The sequence below is a fragment of the Dermacentor silvarum genome, chromosome 11 (assembly GCF_013339745.2).
Source record: "Dermacentor silvarum isolate Dsil-2018 chromosome 11, BIME_Dsil_1.4, whole genome shotgun sequence".
Taxonomy (NCBI): Eukaryota; Metazoa; Arthropoda; class Arachnida; order Ixodida; family Ixodidae; genus Dermacentor; species Dermacentor silvarum.
Window position 1 is genome coordinate 116,626,507 of NC_051164.1, and position 23,530 is coordinate 116,650,036.

At 45.5% G+C, this 23,530-nt stretch overlaps 1 protein-coding gene across 7 annotated transcripts in view; it reads right to left on the minus strand.

Moving 5' to 3' along the window:
* Positions 1–23,530, minus strand: part of LOC119433352 (dnaJ homolog subfamily C member 5) — a 163,394-nt gene that overhangs the window by 11,371 nt on the left and 128,493 nt on the right. For all 7 annotated transcript variants that reach the window (XM_049658454.1, XM_049658457.1, XM_049658455.1 and 4 more), the window contains one exon: positions 13,546–13,665. In XM_049658454.1, coding sequence (XP_049514411.1) covers positions 13,546–13,665 — 120 coding nt within the window. The remainder of the gene's footprint in view (positions 1–13,545; positions 13,666–23,530) is intronic.

Consider the following 23,530-nt stretch of genomic DNA (forward strand, 5'->3'; position numbering starts at 1 on the left):
GGGCCAGCTGCAGCAAGCGGCGGGATCAGGCTTGAATGAAGGGAGGGGGAAAGGTCACGCCCGTGGCAGAAAGATCGCCGGGTCGAGGGATGCAGGCCCGCCTCGCGCACGCTCGCACGCATGCACATGTGCGCTCGCTCTCGCCTCTCGTCTCGGCGGGCATTTAAAGCTGCTCTAGGACTCCCAGAAAATACCAGTACAGAACGTTTCGACAAATTAGGAATCCACAATACCTTCGAGGAATATGCGACGGCCACCCTCATCGCGCAAAAGGAACGGCTCTGCGCATCAACGCAGGGTCGGGCCATATTAACCAAATTGGGCTTTGCCCTCCGCCCCCAGTTCAGTGCAGAAGAGACAGTGCAGATGAGCCAGGAAGTCAGGCAGCACATAATAGTGTCCCCAATTCCGAAGAATATGAGTCTGAGATATCATGCAGGGCGCCGGAAGGCCCGAGCGAGAACCTTGCACCAGAGATTTAGAGGACAACCAGACGTGTACTACACAGATGCGAGTCAAACGGACAGGGACAAGTATACAGTGGTAGCCACGAACCAAAATCGTGTGATAGCTGCATCAGTCAGGGCAAAATCTACCAGCACAACAGAAGCCGCAGCGATTGCACTTGCAATTAGGGACGCGGAGAATAGGGACGTATCTGCTGCCATACTCACGGACTCACAAACCGCCTGCCGCCTGTATGTCTCCGGGACGGCGCCGCGCTTAGTACTAAAAATTCTAGGGAGTCAAATTACCGGATTCCACAACCTCACTTGGTGCCCCGCACACGAGGGCATGGAGGGCAACACAAGGGCGGACCGGCTAGCTCGCGTACTAAGCATCCGAGCTGGGGACCGACCCAGTGACGAGCCTCCCTCTACACCGCGCGACATCCTCGAACACCAAAGACGGGAGCGGAGGCAATATGGACGCCCTCATCCTAAGTTAAACAGTCAACAGGCGAGGAATTGGCGCCGACTTCAAACACACACATACCCAAACCTACATACACTTAGCCGTATTCACCAAGCACGATACACTGACGAATGCCCGTGGTGCGGGGACACGCCAACATTACCGCACATCACGTGGATATGCCCAAATAGACCGAAACATATAAACTCCTAGAATAGTTAATTGTTGGGCTAGTTGGTTCTGCATAACTGAACAAGTAACTCAGCGCAATATAAAAGACAGAAACAAGAAAGGGACAAACAAGGACAAGCGCTTGTCCTTGTTTGTCCCTTTCTTGTTTCTGTCTTTTATAGTGCGCTGAGTTACTTGTTCAGTTATATAAACTCCACACTACTAAAAACACAAGATTTTAACAGGCAGTGGGAGGCGAGGACCAGGACTGCCAACTGGCTCTCCTGGACCAAGCCCAGCGAACCGCTCGTGCCAGTGGAGCCCTGGACTAGGGGCCCCAACCACGGGACCTAAAATTTCATTTTATTCATTAAAGTTTCTCTCTCTCTCTCGCCTCGCAGTCGCCGTGAATTCGAGCGCCAAGCGTGACGCCGCCGCTTTGCATTCCGTCACGGCAGAGAAGGTGCTTCCAGTTGCTGCTCGCGCAAAAATGACAAAATTTGGGGCGAAATCTCTAGGTTGTCGGCGAGGAAAATTCATTATTTCGAGGGGGTCTCCCGCTGCCACTTCGTTACGTAGAGGTCTCAAATACATGTACTTCTATGGAGTAACGGCGGGGAATAGAAAAACTTCGTTATATCCAGGAATTCGTTATATGGAGGTTAGTTATAAGCAGGTTTAACTGTATGTAGTCGGCACAGCAACGACACTGTGGAGGACTCCCTCCAGGGTAATGCTTTGCCCTTCGTAAAAATGGCATCTGCAGACTTGCTTGTGTGGTACCGTTACAAGCTGCTTTGTTACGCAAAAGGAACGAATAAGTTGGCATCGAACATGCTTGGAACAGCGCGGAAGGTGTGCAGTAAATGTGCATGAATTCTAATTAGGATAATGGCTACGAATGTCAGTGAGCGCACCGTGTATAAGTGGATGTAAGTAAGTAAGTAAGTAAGTAAAGTAAGTAAGTAAGTAAGTAAGGAAGTAAGTAAGTGGTCCTGATCCCATCTGATGCAGGGCAGGTGTTTGTCAACGCCCCAGGAGATGTAGAAAAACAAGAAAGAAAATAAAGTGAGGCGTATAAAGTAAAGAGAGGAAAAACATAAAACACAGGTCGTCACAGTACAGTGTACTAGTACACTGTGTGACAAGAGGTGACGTAAGAGGTGACGTAAGGTTACAAGAGGGATCAAGAGATGGTGCCACCATCCCGTGCGACACGTTGGTCAAGTGCTTCTTCTAAAGGCACCGCTTCCGCTGTCTGTGAAATACTACTTCTCCTCTGTATTTCGAAATATCTTCAAGACGTATGCCTTTTTGGAGTCCGAGCGAATACGGAACGAATTTTCTACTGCTGCTATCACAACAGCTGATCTCACTGCACAGTTGCAGCATTAGTAGATGCTGCTGCCGCCTGAGAAGCAGCGGTCGCCGCTAGCAGACGACAGAGTGCGAAAGGGCACCTTTAAGATGTGCTCGCCCTCCTGATTAGTCGAAGAAGCCTGTAGGTTCCACAGTGCTGCACGGAACTACTGAAACACAGTATACTGCTCACTGCAACCACTGTAAAAGAAACTGCGGCCACTATCGACGCGATAATGGAGGGTGACCACACAGTTCTGAAGGCACGAGGCCAATGCGCACACTGAGTCAAAATTAAACTACTAGCCACAACCGCTACGAACAAAACAGTGGTTGCTATTGACACAATCATGGATGGTGACCACGCAGTTCTGAAGGCACGCGGCCAATGTAATGTTACGCGGGGCAGTAAACGCAAGAATAAAGGTTATAAAGCACAAATAGAAACAAAGCATTACACTAATCCCGGCCTTCCTGTACGGATCCTGCTGATGATTATGGTGATGGAGACTCAGCTTCGTTTTGGTTGGACACTAGCGGCGCTTTTGCTCATTTACGGTGCTGTGCGCTCATTGCACTCCCAGGGTTGTCCAAATTAACTGGTGTGCAGCCATATATGTCCTAATTACCGAGAGTATGATGCCGTTAATGCATATGCCTGCCAGGATTACAGGATGAGTCTGAATTATATGACCTTACAAATTAACGAGCGTCGAATTAACATGCTTTTACTGTCTCACCGTTTTTATTAGAAAGGGTATTGCCAACGCAACTATTATAAAATCTGTCATGTAAGGCCTGTACTTTTATTGTTTTATTTATTGCTTTTTCTTACATTTATAACCATCATTTAGGGATGAAGCTATTACACAGGTGGACCTTACACAAGAACGTATCGTAGCTCAATAAAACGTTGGTGGAATAGTTGGTTCATAATGTCTAGGAAAAAGATACTGCACAAGATACAGCCAAGCACAAGACAAATCATATATAGGACGAACAGGATGCTACATTAATGATCATGCAAGAAAGTGCGAGCTTTTGATAAGAAACAACGGTATTGTGCATTTACCAGCGCATTGTCGAGCTCCGCGACTTCGGGGGATAAAGATTCTGGGCAGAAGCAAAGGTTCCACTGCCAGAGCACTGATGAAAGCACTGATGGAAGCCTCCATTGGAAATGCATGTGTAAGCAAAACGTCTATATCTTTGTTTAGTAGCGAGGAGAGGTTCATGCACGGCATGTTGCGGTGACGTAATCATTTGGCTAATGTTTTACTGCTCCTTTTAAGTAAATGTGTACTGCCTCATTACAAACGTGTGATTATATCCTCATATTGATGACTGACAGCAATAAAATTTAGTTTAAAGCTTGCGCTTGTCTATGTTGTTACCCACTTGTCTGCTTTTTGTGCAGTATCTTTTTCTCAAGCAGCATATACGGTAAATGGTGTTTTTTTATTACCTACAGCCTTTTATATATTCATGACCAAATGAAGGTCTAAGACATTGGCCTGGCAGGCACTTACCGCACCCAGCTTTATCATTTCTTTATCACTCATGCATAATGGTTATTTCATGTAGTGGATATTTGTGTGTAACCATTAGAAAAGAAAGCTGACGGTGAAAGGAAAAAATTTTGTCCACCTGAGAGGTGCACGTAGTGGCAATCCTAGCCTGGGGTTAATTAAACCTGCCATATTCAGTGCCCCTGTGCTTCAAATTGTCCATTCATCCGGTCTCGCTCTGGTCAGCTCAGATGGCAGAGCGACTGCTACGGGTGAATTTTTTCAACTGAACTGCGAAGCTTTCCTTCTGAGAAACCTGAATTAATTCTGTGGTTTTATGCGCAAAATTCTGATTTGATTATGAGGCACATCATAGTGGGGGACTCCGGATTAATATTGATCACCAGGGGATCTTTAGTGTGCTCCCAGTGCACGAGACACGAATGTTTTCGCATTTCGCTCCCATCGAAATGCGGCCGCCGCGGCCGGGATTTGATCCCGTGACCTCATGCTTTCCAGCGTAACACCGTAGTCTTGTCTTCAATCAATGTTCTGGGGACTGAAGTATGCGCCGGCACCAATGCACAAACATTCACCTGTTCTGTTGTCCTTGCCCCTCTCCCTTCCACTCAGAGCAGTTGTTGGCAGTGGTGCTTCACTCGCGATTGCTTTGTGGTGAGGGTGCTCACGTCGTGGTGCGCTGCCCATGCGAAGCGGGGGTGACTAGACTATCCGGGACCAGCCCTGGATACATACATGCTTTCCTCTCGTCCGCCGACACCTTCGTGACTAGGACTTAAGCTTGCGCACGGTGCCTTTGCCCATACGGCAAGCGCGTACTTTATGCTGATCCTTTCCTGATGCTAAGCCAAAGAGCGGTGCCTAGTGCTCGCGCGTGGTAGAACTGTGCCGAGCCGCACTTGTCGAAGGCCCAAGCCGAAGAAGATTGCCTGAGCTCTCGTGAGCTGGCCCATTGGTTATCGCGAGAGCAAGTAGCATAGCCGCCGGGACTTCTCCTGGTGGTGTGTCCCAGCGGGAACCTTTGTTCTCGCAGCAACTTGCTATAGGTGCCCCTGTCTGAATTTCACCCTTGGTGCGGGACCCCTTTGGTTCCCGCGCTGCCTCGGGACCGCACGTTGTGCAGTGTTGGGTGCCACCGGAGACAATAAACGGTTTCCGCTAACTAAGGGTAATACTGTGTTCTTGCGCGCGTAGTGCTCGGTAACCCCTTTGCGACCTGAGCGCGCAGCGGCGCGCTAGAGGCGATGGCTGACGCGGCCCTGTGGCACGCTAAGCTCGAACCCGCGGTGGTCGGTACTCCTGTGAGACCCCAAGACCCCACAATGTAAAGCCAACAATGCCATAAAGTGAGCATGTGTCACAATCATATGAAGCCAAGGTAACTACAGGGTGTCCCCATGACAGTTTTTAACATTGGGACACCCTATCATGCTACTTATTTTGTACTTGCGCACTGTAATACAATCTGAAACCAAGGAAAGCATAAGATAAATTACTTGTTTTAATTGAAATGCACAAATGATAAAGGGAAAGAAAAGTGGACAGAAAAAGAACCTGCCACAGGAGGAAGCCGAACCCACGTCTTTGCATTACTAGTGCGATGCTCCTACCGATGCGATGTGACACGATAACCTGTCTACTCTATTGGGTATTATGTGTACTAAATATAGACCTGGGTGCTTGTCTTGTCTTGTCTCATTAATGAGAATGCTTGTACGGACAAAACTTTATCAAAACATTTATGCCACATTAATATGAAAACTCACTGTACAGACGATGAACACGGTGAAAGTGAGCATGGCCCATAAGGTCCAGGTTCTTTTTCCTCATAAATATGGACAGGGTCAGTATGAATGCATGGAAACTTTAGACTTTTTTTAAGGAACGATAGTGCACCGCATACTTTAAGAACGCTAGGGGTGTGCAAACAGTGATTTATGAGGCCAAATAGAATACGAATCGAATAGTTCCAGAAGCGAATCGAATTGAACAGTTTTTGAATAGTTTTCGAATAGTTTTCAAATAATGAACAGCTGTTATCGCAAGAAATATAAAACAATGTTCACATCGCAGTACCCTTAATGTTAGCAAGTTTGTCATTTTACATAGTACATTATCAAGTGGTATTTATTAAAAGCACAAATGGAGTATTAGGAGCAAACGAGTAGTTTTTTTGCATGCACAGGACTCTTCAGAGAGCGCGAATGACCACTGTATAGCTAGCTAAGTATGACTACCTAAGCGACGTAGCCTGCTCCACTAACTATGCAAGTTCTCATATTTTAGTGTCTATACTCTGCCCATGGGGGTGAGAATGTACTGTATCATTGTTCCGATTTTATGTTTAATTGGCTGCAGTTGACGTAACGTTTCGAAACAGTAAAACCTCGGTGATACGAATCTCGCGGGGTCGCGTGAAATATTCGTATCACCAGAAATTCGTATCATCAAAACATACACAATATCAAGAAAAATGAATTTATTTTTACCAGAAAAGATTTCTAATAGTGGAATCCCATTGATACCTTCCTCGATGCTGCATTTTCCCGGCTGCTACCTCGCGTTTTTGCGGTCCCGACCTAAATCCCATTGACTTCCATGTATAGTCGAATCTCGATAATTCGAACTCGCCGGGGGCCAAAACTTTGTTCGAATTAAAAGGACTTATTTTTGAAATATTCGTGCACCATAGCACGACATACGAACGGTGCGATTCGTGAAATATCGCGGCGCGCAAGCACATATCGAGCGAGGGCCACGAAACTGCCCGCGCTCGCTTCGCGATAACGGCAGAAAACGAAACTTCAGGGAGCGGGCGGCGCAGGCATGGCGAGAGAGCGAGGTTGTGGTTGTGAAGAGGCGACACGGCGACGGCGCGCGAATGCGCGGGGACCGCCGCAGGTGAGGGAGGAGGGCGGCAGGGAAGCAGATTTGGCCTCGGCAACTCTGTCGCTTCGGTGGCTCCCCTCGCCCTTCCTCTCAACACCCTCATAGCCCCCTCACCTTCCGACTGTCTCCGTGCGCTGTCTCCGTGCGCGTCCGCCGCTCCCACCGGCCCGGCGTAGCTTAGCTCGCTCCCTGAAGTTTCGGTTTCTGCCGTTAAAGCGTTGGCCGAACTGGGCCTCCGCCGTTGCTTCCCTCTGCACTGCAGCCGCAGCGCTGGCTGAGACGTCGGCACGTACACGCGTGTTCCAGCGCCACACAGAAACGGCGACCTTGGCGTGACGCCGCGGTTTTTTTTTTCTTTTTTCTTTTTTTAAATCCGCGCGGCGTTGAGGGTCTCGCCTAAGCTTTTGCTCACCGGCGGTGTCGGAGCAATGCCGGTCGGAGGCGCCGCCATGTGATTTGGCGCGCTGCTGTGCGCGGTGCGCGGTTTAAGTTGCAACAAGTGACCGGCACGTTGCAGATACGACGCACCCGCGCGGGTGCCGTTACTGCCGTATCCTGAAAGCGATCTGGGACGTGCGCATAGTGCGCGCCCGCGCGGACCTTATCGTCAAAATGATCTGCGATTTTGACAAAATGCGCCTAGTGCCAGTAGCTTTGTACGCCTTCGATGTTTAGTTCGCGTTGAAGCTAGAGACAGCGCAAAGGTCAATTCGCTCGCTGCTGCTGCTGGCGTTTCCGTTGCTTCACCTTTCGGGCGAAACTGCGGCTTTTTTTCTCTTTCTTTCGCGGTCCCTTGAAAAACGTATCAACGGGACGTTTTCTTCTTGTCCAAATCGTCAACGATCGCCTTCTGAAAGGCGTATAAGTGCGCGCACGTGATCTTGGCAATGTTTTCGCACGCCACTGAACGCCTGAGCAAGTCGAGTGCAGGGAGCGTTTTTGCCGTCGGGGCTGCGCCGCGGTCATCGTTGCAGCATTGGTGCTCGTCTAATTTCTCGCTAAGCATCGGCTAGGCTGTGATGTGGTCCGGCCCGCTCGACGTGGGGACCAATGAGAGACTGTGCAGCCGCGTGACGTAGTCGGTTGCTAGGCGACTATGGATCCCGCCCAGATCCCGCTGTGCCGGCTTGTCTGTGCCGGTGGCCCCGCTGGCTCGGCCGCCGCCGCTGTTGCTCACGCGTTCGTATGATCCGTAGCAGCGCGGCAACACGTTTGGAACAGCCGATTTTTTTCGTATTGTGAGCAATGTATTTCGGCCGGGGAATGTTACGAATTCGTATCACACCGAAATTCGTACCAGCCGGGTTCATATTACCGGGGTTTTACTGTATTAAAAAAATATTTGCATTAACGAATACTGACCATTTGAATTGACAGAACTGAATAGGACACTATCCTATACCTTATTCGAAAGTTTCGAACATTCGCACACCCCTAAAGAACAGCCTTGAATGATCCACTTAAGGGCCCCTAAGGACTCTGGTGCTAATAGTGACAGGTGTGTACGAGTCTACAATGAACGTCCAGCAACAAGGAATTTAAAATGAAGCTCTCTTTGCCTCTTCCCCCCACTTTGTGTAGTGCTGGCAACCTGCTGTCTTGCCAATTATACAACTTGAGACCATAGGTATGTGCAACTGGGTATGCTTGGCACCTGAACAGACAACAAGTGAGTCAGTGGGCATTCTTGGTCAATGAGTAAGTGCTCCTGGGTAGGTGTGCTCGAGTAAACAAGCAGAACAAGAGGCAACAAATGAAGAAGTCTGCATTAAAACCAGACGAGCGCGGAGTGAAAAAAATAGGACATTCACTGAGCAAGGAGCGTTGAGCAGGGAAGAAGAAGTGGAGACCTTTCCATGCACATTAAAGAAAACTTAGCTTAAAACTGATTCCCACATATACGTTGTGGGGATTGAGGAATGCACCAGCGCCATTGCGCAGGCTTCACCTGTTCTGCCGTCCCGACGCCTTCCCATCAGTTCCAATAGCAACCAGTTTCAGCGGTGGCACTCCACTAGCGATGGTTTGTGGTGGGGGCGGGGCGCTGACGTCATGACGCGGTCGCGTTCGGCTGCTGACGGCTGAGCATGGCTCCCTTATCTCCAGAACAGCACAGGGTATGTACATGCTTTCCTCTCATCCGCTGACACCTTCATGACTAGGACTTGAGCTCGCGCATGGTGCCTTTGCCTGTGCGGGGAGGGCGTACTTTGTGCTGTCCTTTCTGGACGCTAAGCCGAAGAGCGGTGCCTAGCGCTTACGCGTGGTCATACCACGCCGAGCCGCACAGACCGAAGGAGATTGCCCGAGCTCTCACGAGTTGGACCATTGGTTATCGCAAGGGCAAGTAGCATAGCTGCTGGGACTTTTCCTAGCTTCGTGTCCCAGCTTGAGTCTGTGCTCTCGCAGCGACGTGCTATAGGCGCCCCTGTCTGTATTTTCGCCCTTGGTGTGGTTCCTGTGCCTCCCTGGGACCGGGCGTTTGTACAGTGTTGAACGCCACCAGACACAATAAACGGTTTCCGCTAACTCGGGGCAATACTGTGTTCTTGCGTGCATCGCTCGGTAGCACCTTGTGGCCTGAGCTCGAGCGCAGCGGCGCGCTAGAGGCAATGGCTGACGCGACGGAAGGGAAACCTGTACCCATCCCTTAATTATGGTTTCCCACCTTTTCTTCCAGTTCCTACAGGTACAGGTTTACCTGCTGCACACACTCCAATTGAGCCTCCTGTTTCACCCCTGCGACCAGGTTCATCATTTCCAGAAGAAATTGCTGAGCTTCCGTCAGACATTCCGTCCCAGAATTTGGCTCCTGAAGGAACTTGGGACTCCGACACTCAACTATCCAGCTCATCTTCAAGTAATGATTCTTCTAGTGCTTCTCCACAACCAGAATTAGTTCTTCGTAGGTCGAAGTAAACAACCTCCAGCCTGGCATAAAGATTATGTTCCAAAATAATTCTGCCTTGAATGGCTTGTAAACGTTCATTTCAACCTTTTCCATTCGAACAGTCCCTTTAGAGATTTCTTTCAGCGTAAATATGCAGTGTGCACACCTCCAAGGTCACTACGGTACATGACCGTCGTACGAATTCGGCTCTTTACGCCAAAAAAAAAAAAAAAAAATGACTTGCCCATGACATTTGTTAGGTCAATGTGGTTTCCATAAGAGAGGTTTTTTTTTCCTCTGAACAGTTTCCTGCAGCATAAGCATGCGTTAAGCACATCGCCAAGTCTACCACAGTCGTGGACCGTCCTTTTCATTTCGGGCTCAGAGCGAATGAGCCGCACATCCTTGTATCCAAGGTGGATACATGAATGTCTACATTGTCTTTCTCTTAACCTATCATGTTGTGTGAATTTGTATGTAATGTTATAGACCAAGCCTCGCTTTGTTTTTCCCAGTATGGGCATTCAGTGTCATTGATTTCACAGTCCTTACATTTTGTAAACTGGTGTGTAGTGCGATATATCTTTCTTGCGAGTGTACGAATGCACAAAAGACTTGTCGGCTTGAATGAGCTTGCTCTGAAAGCATTTTTACCCGAAAGCTGGTAGGAAACAGTTGTACATTTGATTGTTCATGCTGCATATGCACTACAGTAGGATGACAAAGAATGCTAGTACGTGCTGCTACATGCAAGAAACAGAGCTTAATTACAATGTTGTTTCTGAATGAATTTCTTATGTTTTCCCACAAGAACACATTATTATGGGCAATTTGTTAAATGAGCAGTTTCACAGAGGAAAAAAATGTTCACATAATCAAGCTCCAACAGCAGTGCAAGCACTGCAAGGTGTGCAGCAGTAATGCCCCCGTCTGTTCTCAGACGTACCATACATCCTCTACCTACAACTGCTGCTAAGGCACTAATTTTTCCATTACTAACATAAGTATGCATTTGAGATAGCCATTTGCATTATGCATCTTTTAAAAAACTGTCTTTGTTTTTGTCTTCATAAGGACCAAGCATACTCTATAAATAACAGCAGCATACCTTTTGAAGGAAATTTACAGAAGAATAAAAATGGGTTGGAGTGCATACGACAGGCATTACCAAATTGTGACTGGGAGCTTACCACTGTCATTGAAAAGAAAAGTGTACAGCCATAGCATTCTACTAGTGCTAACATATGGGGCAAAAACGTGGAGGTTTACAGAGAAACCCAAGAACAAGTTGAAGGGCAACTCGAGCGATTTTTTTCACCATGTCAGGGTAATGGCATTTTTAGGTTCCCGAGACACCCCTGTCAAGCGTCTGATAGTAGAATTGTTCCGCCAATTTGAATATAATTTTAGATAAGCAAGAAAGTACAATAACGAAACAAAAACCTGACTGAGCAGGCAAGCAAACATCTTCATGTGATGTCATGAGCAGCACACCAGCGAGGAAGGCGTGCAAGGCATGCTGGTCCAGCCAGCATGGAGAACAAAAGCGGTAAAGAGCAGACAGACGCTCAGCAGATTCGTGACCGTGCCAGACCATTTGCACAACGTCTACGAGTGACAATGCCAGCTATGCCAGCGGAGCTGTCAAACAGTGACAGCTACGATTCCAACAAATTCAATAGCCATGAATCGCCGTTCGCATTCGACCCGCCACAACGAGAGCCAGCACTCTGCGCAACACATCGCGCTGCAATGTGAAGACCAAGGGTAGCGCTAACCACTGATTTGATATGTGCTGCTTGCTAGTTTAGGTGTTCTAGCCCTTCTCAGGGAAGCGTTTCGCATACTCCCTATAAGATGTCGCTGCTGTCGCATTTGTATTTTGATTTAAAGAGCGCACAATTTTACCGGAAGAATGTGGCTGAGTGTCCAAAGCACTGACCGGTGCATTTGTTTACATCTGCATGGTACAGCCAACCGCTCGTCATTCGCTTGAAATATAATGCAAACCGCACATCAGTGACATCAAATAGGGTAAGAATATAGCAAAACATGCAGATTTTGCGCATGTAAGCCCTTTGTGTCGCATCACTCTGAGTCGCGCTGGTATGAGTGACCAGGCACCTTCGAAAACAGCGAGCGGGTGTCCATAGCATGCATTTTTATTCTGCCTACTTATCATTCTTCGTACTCTTTTCATTAATAAAATTCATGTGTTCCATAAAGTTGAGATCGATTAAGAATTTTGACATATTATCAGTTCATTTCATGAACGGGTAGCTTTTTTGTACAAACGCCGATGCCAGTACTGACACTGTTGGCAGCTGAACAAGGTGGTTGTTTAAGCTGCTATATCGATGTTAGGAGCCTCCGCTTTTTGCCCATTTGGAACAAGAGGCAAACAGTACACCTTGGAAGCTAAATAATTTGTCAGCATGACAATACATAAAAATACATCCATGTGTGTAGTTACATTTAATTTAGAGAATGGCAAAGTATCAATGTTGATAGTGTGCCGTGTCATCACTTTTTGCTTTTCATGTTGCACTGTACGAAATGAAGAATAGTTTATTTCAAATCTGCATGATCAAAACTGAACTACAAAAGCAGTTTTCTTCACCATAATGGCTTAATTAGCTTCAGGTCAGCCACTCAGGTCCGCCGGTAGTACATGCACGGACTCGGCAACTGATAGGCCTAACCTCGGCTGAATGCGATCGACATCGCCTCAAAATGTGTGCCCAGCTGGCGAGAGCTGAAGTTCGTGCAGCCAACAACACCATTTGCCACCCATCACTTGCTCGTCCACACAGAATGTAACTTCTCACGCCGAACACTAGCTCACAATCGCCAGCATCTCAATGCTGTCATTTGTCATTAATTTCCAGCATGCTCTCCATATGCTGCCCTTTATGTCCAAACATAATGTCTCCAGTAGCTGAGGGGCAAGACAGGTGGTTCAGGAAATTAACAAAATTCATTCGTAAAAAATCTGCGACACTCTCAAATCTGATTATTTGAGGACATGCCTGAAGTGTGCAGAGGAACATACCCAGGAACCTTTACTCACATCCGTTGACATTGAAAAATCACCGGAGTTGCCCTTTAAGGACCGCTCAAAGAGCCATGGAACAAAAAATGTTAGGCGTGACGTTAAGAGACAGGAAGAGAGCGGTGTGGATCAGAGAGCAAACGGGGATAGCCGATATTCTAGTTTACATTAAGAGGAAAAAATGGAGCTGGGCAGGCCATGTAATGCGTAGTATAGATAACCGGTGGACTATTAGAGTTACAGAATGGATATCAAGAGAAGGGAAGCACAGTTGAGGACAGCAGTAAACTAGGTGGGGTGATGAAGTATGGAAATTTGCAGGCGCGAATTGGAATCAGCTAGCGCAAGACAGGGGCAATTGGAGATCGCAGGGAGAGGCCTTCGTCCTGCAGTGGACATAAAAATAGGCTGGTAAGGATGACGACCTTTTAAACAGGTGAAGGAGGAACTTTTACAAAGCATTTGCGGTGTTAATAGAACATTGTGTGTCAAAATGAATAAAATTTAGGGGCATAAGTTTCTTGGCCATTAATAGGCTAGCCAAAACAATGAGCTTTCAAACAGAGGATGTGGTGATTCGCAAGAAAACGGCAACGTGATGTATCTGTGCAACATAGCAGCACCCTGCGCCTTGGCATTTCTGAGATGATTTGCTATCTTGCGAGTGCATCCATGACACGAACATGTGTGCCCCTCAGCATGTGTGGTTCATCGACACACAGGGGCCTGCTGTTTCTGACCTTGCGGGAGTCCTCCCTGAAGGAAGGCCACAGTGTGGTGACCAGGACGCAGCCAGAGAGCGAAGCACCCACGACCACCAGCGTCCACCGCAGCCAGGTCAGGTGCACGGCCCACAGGATCTGGGCAAGCAGGTATTGAGGACAAAGTAAACACAAAAGGGCAGAGTACAACAGGAGCAGAAACCTCCTGCAGTTGCTCACCTAGGCAGCATGTAATGTGCTGTTTACAGTAGCGATGTCCGATTGGGGTTACCAGCTGTCACCCAGCTCATAAGAATATGTGGGACAGATAAGTTTTTAATTTCTCACGACAAAGTGCAATTATCGAGTGCATGTTTTGTTAATTTCCTTGTACATCTTAGAAGAGCTTGCAAAACAATGCAACAGCCATTTCAAACAAGGTAACACAGGTCTGGTGGAAGAAGCAATATACGCAATTCACCCACCCTATTGGTATGCAAGGTGACAAGCACTTCAGAGGCACTTGATTTATTTCAGCAATTACCAATAATGCAGGCATTCTGTCAACAGCTGCCCAGTGCATGTTGCAACAGCTCGTGCAAAATAACGACATTTACACAGCCAATTTGGGAAAATGTGAGTAAGCAGTAGCACAAAATGGTAATGACGTGCTAGTAGCAATGAAGTGCAGAACATGACATTGTGGCAGCAGAAGGTGAGACAAAACACAATTGCTTCAAATTTCCGGTATTTCATTATTCACAAGCACAGCACTACACGCACACATAGTGCCTCATAAGAGCAATTTTATTAAACCTTCTTTTTCGCTAAAGGTGATTTAAACAGGAGCCTGTACGTTGGGAGCCTGTACGTTGCTGATACATAGATTACTAAGGATAAACACTACACAAATCTGCACCAAGGTGTTCACATAGTAAATGAATACTATCCAAGACACAGCAAGAAAAACAATGGCTAAATCATAACGCAACAAACTAGCAAGGAAAATTGCAATAGCAAGGAAAAAAAGATCACATTACCTTGGGTTTTGAATCGTGCTGAAAGGTGTTACCTAAAATTGCAGCGCATGCACTTTTCAAATTAAAAGTGGTATGAAGTATTCATTTCACATAGAGATATTTTTGTTTTACTGAGCTCATGGAACACACCTGTGTTGATAAATTACACAAAATAAAGACACCCAACAAAGCTTCTTGCCAATAACACATTTCTTAGACCAGTACTTAAGTACACTAACGTCATTTGGTTCCCATCTACAAATAACTTAATTAATAAACTAGAGAGTGTGAAAGAAAAGCGGCAAGGTTTATTTTTAACAAATACCGCATATCTGATTCTCCCACCGAACTAATGGAAAAAGCCGGAATACTAACCCTCCATAACAGCGCCAAACTCACACGCCAGAAAATGATGTTTCAACTTTTTCACAATGCACTTCATAATGATAGCACCAAATACCTATCTAACCCAGCAACTAGACCCTCACATCATAAACACCCCTATTTTTCTTCAGGAATACCGGTTCAAAACAAACTGCTTTAATTTTTCCTTTTTTCCACAGATAAGGGAATGGAATAGTCTTCGTACTTATATAACTACTTGTCATAATCAAGACAAATTCCTATCAATATTTAAAAACTACCTACATGTTTCCCAAATAGTATAAACTATTTATAACATTTTAACCTTACCGTTTGCTTTGTATAAAGACGTTGATTAAATCCTGTGTGACCTATTCATTCACTACGCGCGTTTTTATCTTGGCACACATTTTGTAACTCCCGTATTGATGCTTCATTCATTATACATGTTATACCCTATGTGCTTGTTAAATGATTGTACGCGAAACTAACCCCTTTTGTAATTACTCCCAATTCTTATTTGTGACATGTTCAACCATTTTACACCTGCGTAATATGCTTAATATGTGTATGCCTTTCCTGCTAAAATCCCCGTTGGGATTGGCAGTATGTATGAAATAAAAGAAATAAATTGGTTTCCTGTGCCATTTACTGAAGGACGGGAGATGTGCAGACCTAGGAGTAATGCCTCAAGCCACTCGTGAATTTGTGGGCGGATCGTGGTTAGTGTCAACACTGAGGAGGGCGCACCTACACATTTCATTTGAAGGGTTGTCACTACAGACATGTATGAACATTTGCATTTTGCATTTAGCAACCGCTGTAATGCTCTTGGAGCGAAAGCAGGTTTATGTAAAAAATTATGTAAGAAATTTTGAAAACAAGTCTTTCTTAGCGAGTTACCCTCACTTTTCCATATCGGGTATCTGGGTTTCTAGCCTTTTTCGTGGACCAACCCGGGAGATAATACAGTCTAAAAATATGGGTCTATCCCAAAGGTAGTCTAAAATGTGGACCAATCTTGGAAGATATTGCAGTAAAAAAATTTAGGCAGTCCAACGCTCCTTATACTTTCCTCACGTGAGGGGTGATGCCATGGAGTGCCGTGACTGCACCATTCTCACCCTCAACTCACAAAGACACTGCCTTTCAGTAGTGCACCCAGGATCTCTGCCGGGGGGGGGGGGTTAACAGTTTTCCAATACCATCTAAACAGCACTAATTTCAATTTCCTCACGGGAAATTGTAAAGAAAATGCACTTTTTGCGAGTGTGCAGACGATATTCTCATAATTGCAGTACTCAAATGCGCACGGAAAGAAAAGGGGTTAAACAAACGGGGGGGTTAAGTCGGCCTCAGGGGGGGGGGGGGGGGTTGCAACCCCCGAAACCCTCCCCCGTCGGTGCGCCACTGCTGCCTTTGATCAACTTCCGAACGAACGATCCGAACGAGCGGGCACACCTACTAGCACGAGAACTCGCATTCCACGTATGCGGTCCACTCCCTCGCTTCAACCCAGCCTGGAGGAGCGTAGACAGCAAAGACCAACTTGTGTCATACCACGACATCACTTCTAATCATAGGTTAGGACGAATAATTTTTCCTCCTGCTCCCCCAAAGCTCAAAAAAGCACAGGTCGTCACGTACAGACAGTTGCAGACTAGAACATACATTACACCAACGACACTTAAGCAGGATCAATCCTGACCTTGCTACAGAATGCCCACACTGCGGCCACGAATACAACAACTTCGAACACATGCTCTGGCTGTGCCCTGCCAACGCGGGCACGGACTTTCCTGACCAGTCCTCCTGGGACTCAGCGCTCAGAAGCACAGAGCTCATCGCTCAGCTCAAGGCTGTCCATAGGGCCCGGGCCTACGCCAAAAAACTGTCTACCGGCCCCGACCTGGGTGGAGCCGCCGGATTGATTGGCGGGGCCTCCGGCCCCGCTTTAATTCTTTCTCCTCAGGAGCTCAATAAAGTTCGTGCTCACTCACTCAACAAGAGGTTGAATCGCCTTTCAACTTTTTTTGCCAGTGATACTCGTCCGAGCAGGACAAAAATATATTTTTTTGCAAAATGAAAGTGAAGCATAATGCTAACTTTCTATAGGAATTGCTTCACCTCAGCTCAGCTAATGTAATCATGTGCACTCCTCTTACGGCACCCACAATCTCATGGCTAGACAGCAAAGAGAGGTTAAGCATTCAATTGCGTCGAGAACAGTGCACAGACTATTCCTTCCTATAGTTGTTGTTCGGGATGCGCGCCCCAATGTGGTGTTAACTCACTGGAATCTAAGTACACGGGTGTTTTCGAAATGCGAAAGCACCTGTGTACTTAGATTTAGGTGTGCGTTAAAGAACCCCAGGTGGTCCAAATTTCCGGAGTCCCCCACTAAGGCGTGCCTCATAATCAGATCGTGGTTTTGGCATGTAAAACCCCATAATTAAATTTTTTTTTAACTTCTGCAGTTTGCTCCCGCATTGCTCAAGTTACTACTCTGTGCACAGGTAAAAACACTGTTCTTGCATTCTCTCATTAATGCTTTTAATTAACTGCATGCAGGACACTCTCTTAAAGGCCCTACATCAAGAGCAAGCACTCGAAACTATGTGATAAAGTCCCACCGTTTTGTCGCTGCACCCATGCACTTTTGCAAATCATGTCCAACAATGCGCTAAGTCTTTTCCCCCTAAAATTTTCTGTTTGGTCAGTCGTCACTGTTAGAACCATCCAGGAGCATTTTTCACGTCGCAAAAGAAAGGAACCTGCAACCACGAGCATGCGTAGACGCGTTATGTGGCAACGGCAGTACCGATCACATTTCTTGCTTTGTAATTCCGAAACGAAAGAAATGATGCAACATGTTTTTTCAAATTACATTATGTACCGATCACATTTCTTGCTTTGTAATTCCGAAACGAAAGAAATGATGCAACATGTTTTTTCAAATTACATTACGTACCGATCACATTTCTTGCTTTGTAATTCCGAAACGAAAGAAATGATGCAACATGTTTTTTCTAATTACATTAGTTTAAGTCAGTAGGCTTAATTTTGGAAATTTTAAAGAAAATCAAAGATCGCCTTTAAAATAAAAAGGTTTTTAAAATACTGCTAATTTAACAATAGTGCTAAACATGAGCACAGCAGATTTTTTTCTCACAAACTAAGATTGATTTGATCTTTCTTGGCCCTCAGGCAGCTAAATATATTATTTTGATCAAGATTAAAGATGGCCAGTGAACAAGCCTCGCCAAATTTATTTTATTTAAGAAGGGTGTAAGATTGGGCTTGTTGGTAAATCATGCTCACAATCATAAATCATAAATAACGATGCTTTCTGGAAAGAAAATCAACTGTTGGAAGTTCAGCGCTCTGTTCTCTCTTCTGTCCCCTCTGCTGCCTTGCGCTGTCAACCTAGCTTGAAGCATTATTTTATTTACTTATTTATTTATTCCATACTGCTAGCCTGGGTACCAGACCTTAAGCAGGAGTGGGCATACATAATTTTCGATGACAAAAAGTTGCAACATAAAACGTCACAAAGACATAGCGAAAAAAAAAATTGAAAAGTAACTGCACACAGAGAAAAACCTTGCATTTTCTACAAAGAAATGTATCATTATACAATTTTTACTACAGGAACAAAAATCAGGATCGGTTCCTCAGTGCATTTATAAATAAATAAACTGTTTCACATCCTACAACATCAGCTGGTAAACAATTCTATTCACGGGTTGTTCTTGGAAAAAAAGAATTTTTGAACGTATCAGTGCGATTTATAAAATCTATGACTTTCTTAGAGTGACAAAAGGCGCACTGCACTTTCAGATGCTGGTTTTATAAATAATGTCTTGCCAAGTCCAATCTTTCCATGAAAAACCAAATAAAAGAATTTCAACCTTTCCGTATTTCTTCTTCTTTGTAGTTGCTCGAGTTCCGCCCTTTGCAAGAGGAGTTAGGGTGATGTGACATCTGAACACACCCAATAAATTTTCAGAAAAAAATTACTTAACATGCGTTCTGTTTACCTGAGCACTTTTTCTGACCAAATGCCTACCTGTTACTTTATGCAAACACGAACTGACACCAATTACAGGTCTATTAATCGGCAGACAATGTTGCTAAAATACCAATTAGCCATACTATAGCCATGCTGACACCGACAACGTTGACAGGAGGATGTAGTCGCAGTATGGCTGGCTTTTCTTCTGACAACACAGGCAAAAACAATTGGGCTGGTTTCCAGGAGATGGATCATTGTGCTAAAGCTTTGGAGAAAGGACAAGAATTGTGCTTGAATATCAGCACTTGTATCTACTTGACTTCATAGCTACTTCATATAAATACAAAGAAGGTTATGAAACGAACAAACCCGTTTTCGTTATGTAACGAAAAAGTACCCGTTAGCTGCACATACATTCAAGCCCACATACAACAATCTTAACTAGAGCGAACTTTCGGCTACAATGAACAATTTATCAACGCTCAAAGTGTCTTGCAAGTAGTCTATGAGACAGCTGTCTCCTTATAAAAACCTAGTGCCCTGCTCCGTGCAGTTAGAACAAATGGAATCAACCGTAGAGTGGCACAGCTTAGACGAGCTGAGAGAAGTGACTGGACGGTGCTAGTCACACAATGCAGCTAATCAGTGCAGTGCATAGGTTTGATCTTTTTTATTCTTTCTTAAAGTTGTTTTGGCTCGAGGATGCGCTGCCGCAGCGATTGTGTCACACAAGAAATCACGACTGTGCTGCGCATCGCTTTTTAATGCGAAGCTGTTAGGGCTAGGTTCCAGGAGATCGTGACGAAAAGTGACGTGACTTAGTGGGAGAGGAGAGGAAAAGAAGAGCTTAACCATGTGAGAGCTTGCAGATGAAACAGAGAATGGGGAGGGGGGTTGATGTAAGTCGCACAGTCCAATACTCGCATGGGAGGGAGAGAGCCTGAGGTGCGCTAACCAATGGCGGTGTACGAAAAAAGTAGGTCAACGGAGGAGTGGGGTGTGAGAGGAGTTCGCGTTAGCGTTGGTTGTATATGCGGAGCTTTGGTCAAGGACTCTTGTCTGGGCACATCGTAGAAAAGTGTGAGGAATGCGCTAGGAAAGGCATCGCCAGTGGACGCCGACACGTCCCGTCCCCCGCAATTAGCTAGGAAGGCCGTCGCCCATGGACGCGGAGCCACTTCTTTCAGAGCCAGGCATTGTATAGCCATCGTCTAATTGTTAAAAAATACCCCATTGCGCTACTCAGAGCCGGCACCGAAGCCTCTTTCCCGAGTATGTAACGAAGGGGTCGGTTTGTCATTCTGTAGCCAAATTCAACATAGCAAATCCCCAATATAGCTAAACCCCAACATAGCAAATCCCACCAGAGCACCAGTTTCGCTAGACTTCACTCTTCACAGGGTGGAAAGCTCTGACTTTTTTATTTTCATTAGAGGTTTTGAACTCAGTCTGGAGTTGCTGACAGCCAAAGGTGTGACTGGTTCACAATATCAGAAGAAGCCTCGACATCAAAGAAGCTTAACCCTTCAATTGGCAAGATCCTTAGGACTGGGCCTAGAATTTTTGTTATTGCTTTATTTCTTCTTCATATTGTACAAATACATGCCAAAGAAAATATGAAGATGTTTCTCCAAAACCTAAGCGAGATAAAGTAGGTAAAACATATTGTTGAGCTACCAGTTAAAGGTAAATGTATGGCCCAAGACTGGTGTTTCGTACTAGCTTTGACAAGGTCAATGTGTGCTCATTAGATGCACCTCAATGGAGATAAAACATAAGGGCTTGCTTAAACAAGGGAAACAATTCTCGCAGTTGTGAGAATATGACCACTATGTGCCCTACGACGAGAATGATGAAGCCGGTGGGTTTGGTAGCCAAACATCTGCTCCTGTTGCTCACAGTCGACATTTCTGTGAATACCGCTGTTGAGCAAGTACTTAAATAAAGGTAAGCTTAGAGGCACAGACTAATAATTGGATTTGCCTAGTTCTAGCAGATATTTTTGTTAGGTCAACAATATTGTTAAGCTGCCAGCTAAAGTGATTGACATTTGCATTAAAGATGCAATTTTTCAAGAAATAGCCAATGGTGTTAAGGTGTCTTCAGATGTTTCAGAGAGTATGTCTGATGAAGCAATTATTCGACAACTGCAACAAATACCAAACATGGAGGCCTCTAGTGATGAAGACAATGAGCAGAAAACCAGTGAGCCCCCAACTGCATCCTCAGTTGTCTCGACATTGACTGTCTAAATGTCAGAGCCTCACCCAGGAGTGCCACTATCAGGTAGACACTACTGAAACGGACCTCAAACACAAATTTCTGGGAGTAAGCGCAGTATGCAGCGTTTTTGGGAATAAAGCATTTGTAGTGCACCTTGTTCCGTTCTCTATTAGCAGTTTTGAGGGCAGTCCAATTAAAATAAACATCAGATATAGCAAACACATTTTGCGCAATGAAAGTGTTCGTTGTAACCAGGCTCGACTGTACAGTTGACTTCTATTTAAATCGTGAAATCAACCATAGAGCGGCAGAGCTTAGACAAGCTGGGAGAATGCCAGGAGGTCAGGAACATCCAGTCCAGGAACCAACTAGCCCAACAACTAACTATTCTGGACTTACATTAATTTGAGCCTGACTGGACCAACAAAACTGATCGAACTATCTGGTGGGTTGAATTAAATAAAGTGCAGAAAAAATGCCACTGCTGATTCATTTTGCAGTATTTACCCGATTTTAACACGTCCCCAAATCAAACATATGCCCACTTTCTATGCACCTAAAGTAGAAAACTAACGTAGAAATGGCATTAAAGCTCCTAGACAATGTAAAAATCCAACGCGCACCCAATTTTTTAGCTAGAAAAATGGGTATGGGTCGGAAGTTAGCTTCGCTGCACAATTCTTTTTGCAGTTTCGCCGCAATACATCCATGTTTTGCGGTAAAGCATACAAACGCCGCAAAGGCGATTTTGATTTTGTGTTCGATTGCACCGTGCAGGCAATTTACGGCCAATTTTTCCTGGAAAAAAAAGACGGCATGCATTAAAATCAGGCAAATGCCGTAACCAGACATTGTGGGCTACTAAGAGCCGGCCGAAAATAGCAGTTTTTGACAGGAGATGATGTGTGTTCAACATGAAGTCGAGAGTTGGACGGAAACCTGTCTGGTCCGGGAATATGCTTGACAACAATGAAAACGGACACCGACCACGAAAGTTTAAAAAATATATGTAATAAGATGTTTCGGCTCCCACACGGGAGCCTTGTTCACAATGAAGCTGAAGCTGGAAATGGTTTTGTTATGTAGGCTATAAGATGTGACGTAAGCAATGTGTGTACACGTGGGGAAAGTTGACGTTGTTGCGATTAAGTGTGTGTTTGTTGGTCTGAATTTCCAGGGATTCAAGCAAAAGCTGGGGAGTCCAGTTCTTTTCTTTTTCTATTATCTTTGCGTTGTCCCAGTCTATTTCATGACGAGTCGCTTCTGCGTGTTCAGCCAGAGCATTTGAAGTTACGTGCTTCTTTCTTACATCATACATGTGCTACTTGAGTCTTTGCTAGAAATTGCCTGTCTCGCCGATGTAACTTCGATCGCAGTCAGCACATGGCATGCCATAGACATCACCTGAGAATTTTCTTTTGGTAGCTTGTCTTTTATGTTTACAAGGGAGTGCCTCAACTTTTTTTGTAGGAACATGCACTACTTGTACACTGTAGGGGCATAGAACACGCGCCAAGTGCTCGCTGATCCCAGGGACATACGGTACAGGAGCACGATTCTTAGGACACACGAATCTTAAAGCCTACATAATCAGACCATTTCCACCTTCACCTTAATTGTGAACAAGGCTCCCGTGCGGGAGCCGAAACGTCTTGTTATATATTTTTAAAACTTTCGTGGTCGTTGTCCGTTTTAATTGTTGTCTTGTGTTCAACATGAAAGGAACTTTATGCACACAAGACGAGGACAGAGAGGATGCTAAGACACACGAGCGACAGATTGTGTCACAGATTTGCCATATATGTGGTTGCTTGCTTCGAGATCAAACACTGTTGTAAGTCTGCGCTCGTGTGTCTTAGCCTCTTCTCTGTCTTCGTCTTGGGTGCACGAAGTTTTTTTCATGTCTTACCTACATGCCCGAACAGTCACCTTAGTATGTTCAACGCACTCACCGTCTTCTAAGCTCCGCCGAGACAGACGCTGCCACTCAAGGGGTTGCTATTGGGGTCACCATAGGGGTCAGGCGTATGCGTGCTGACTGGTCAAGTTCGAATTATTCGGTGAAGGCCAATTTTAGGATCGAAATAATGAAAGCTTGGGCCCATAGAAATGCGTGGGAGTCATACGAGGCCTTTGGTCATGATCAAATTAACATACAAGTTAAATTACCCAGAGTCGAATTAACAGAAGTCTACTGTATATAGATTTTCACCAATGTTGTCTCCAATGCATGAAGGTTATGGCTAGCACACCGACACAGTTCATGTACATGGTACAATCACTACATATGTACATATTAAACAATTCTAGAAAGATGGGTGCCTTTCAAATTTTACATTGGTCATGGTGACTTGAAATAAAATGTTTATGCGACAAGGAGCACACAGAAGGAAGGAAACGGATG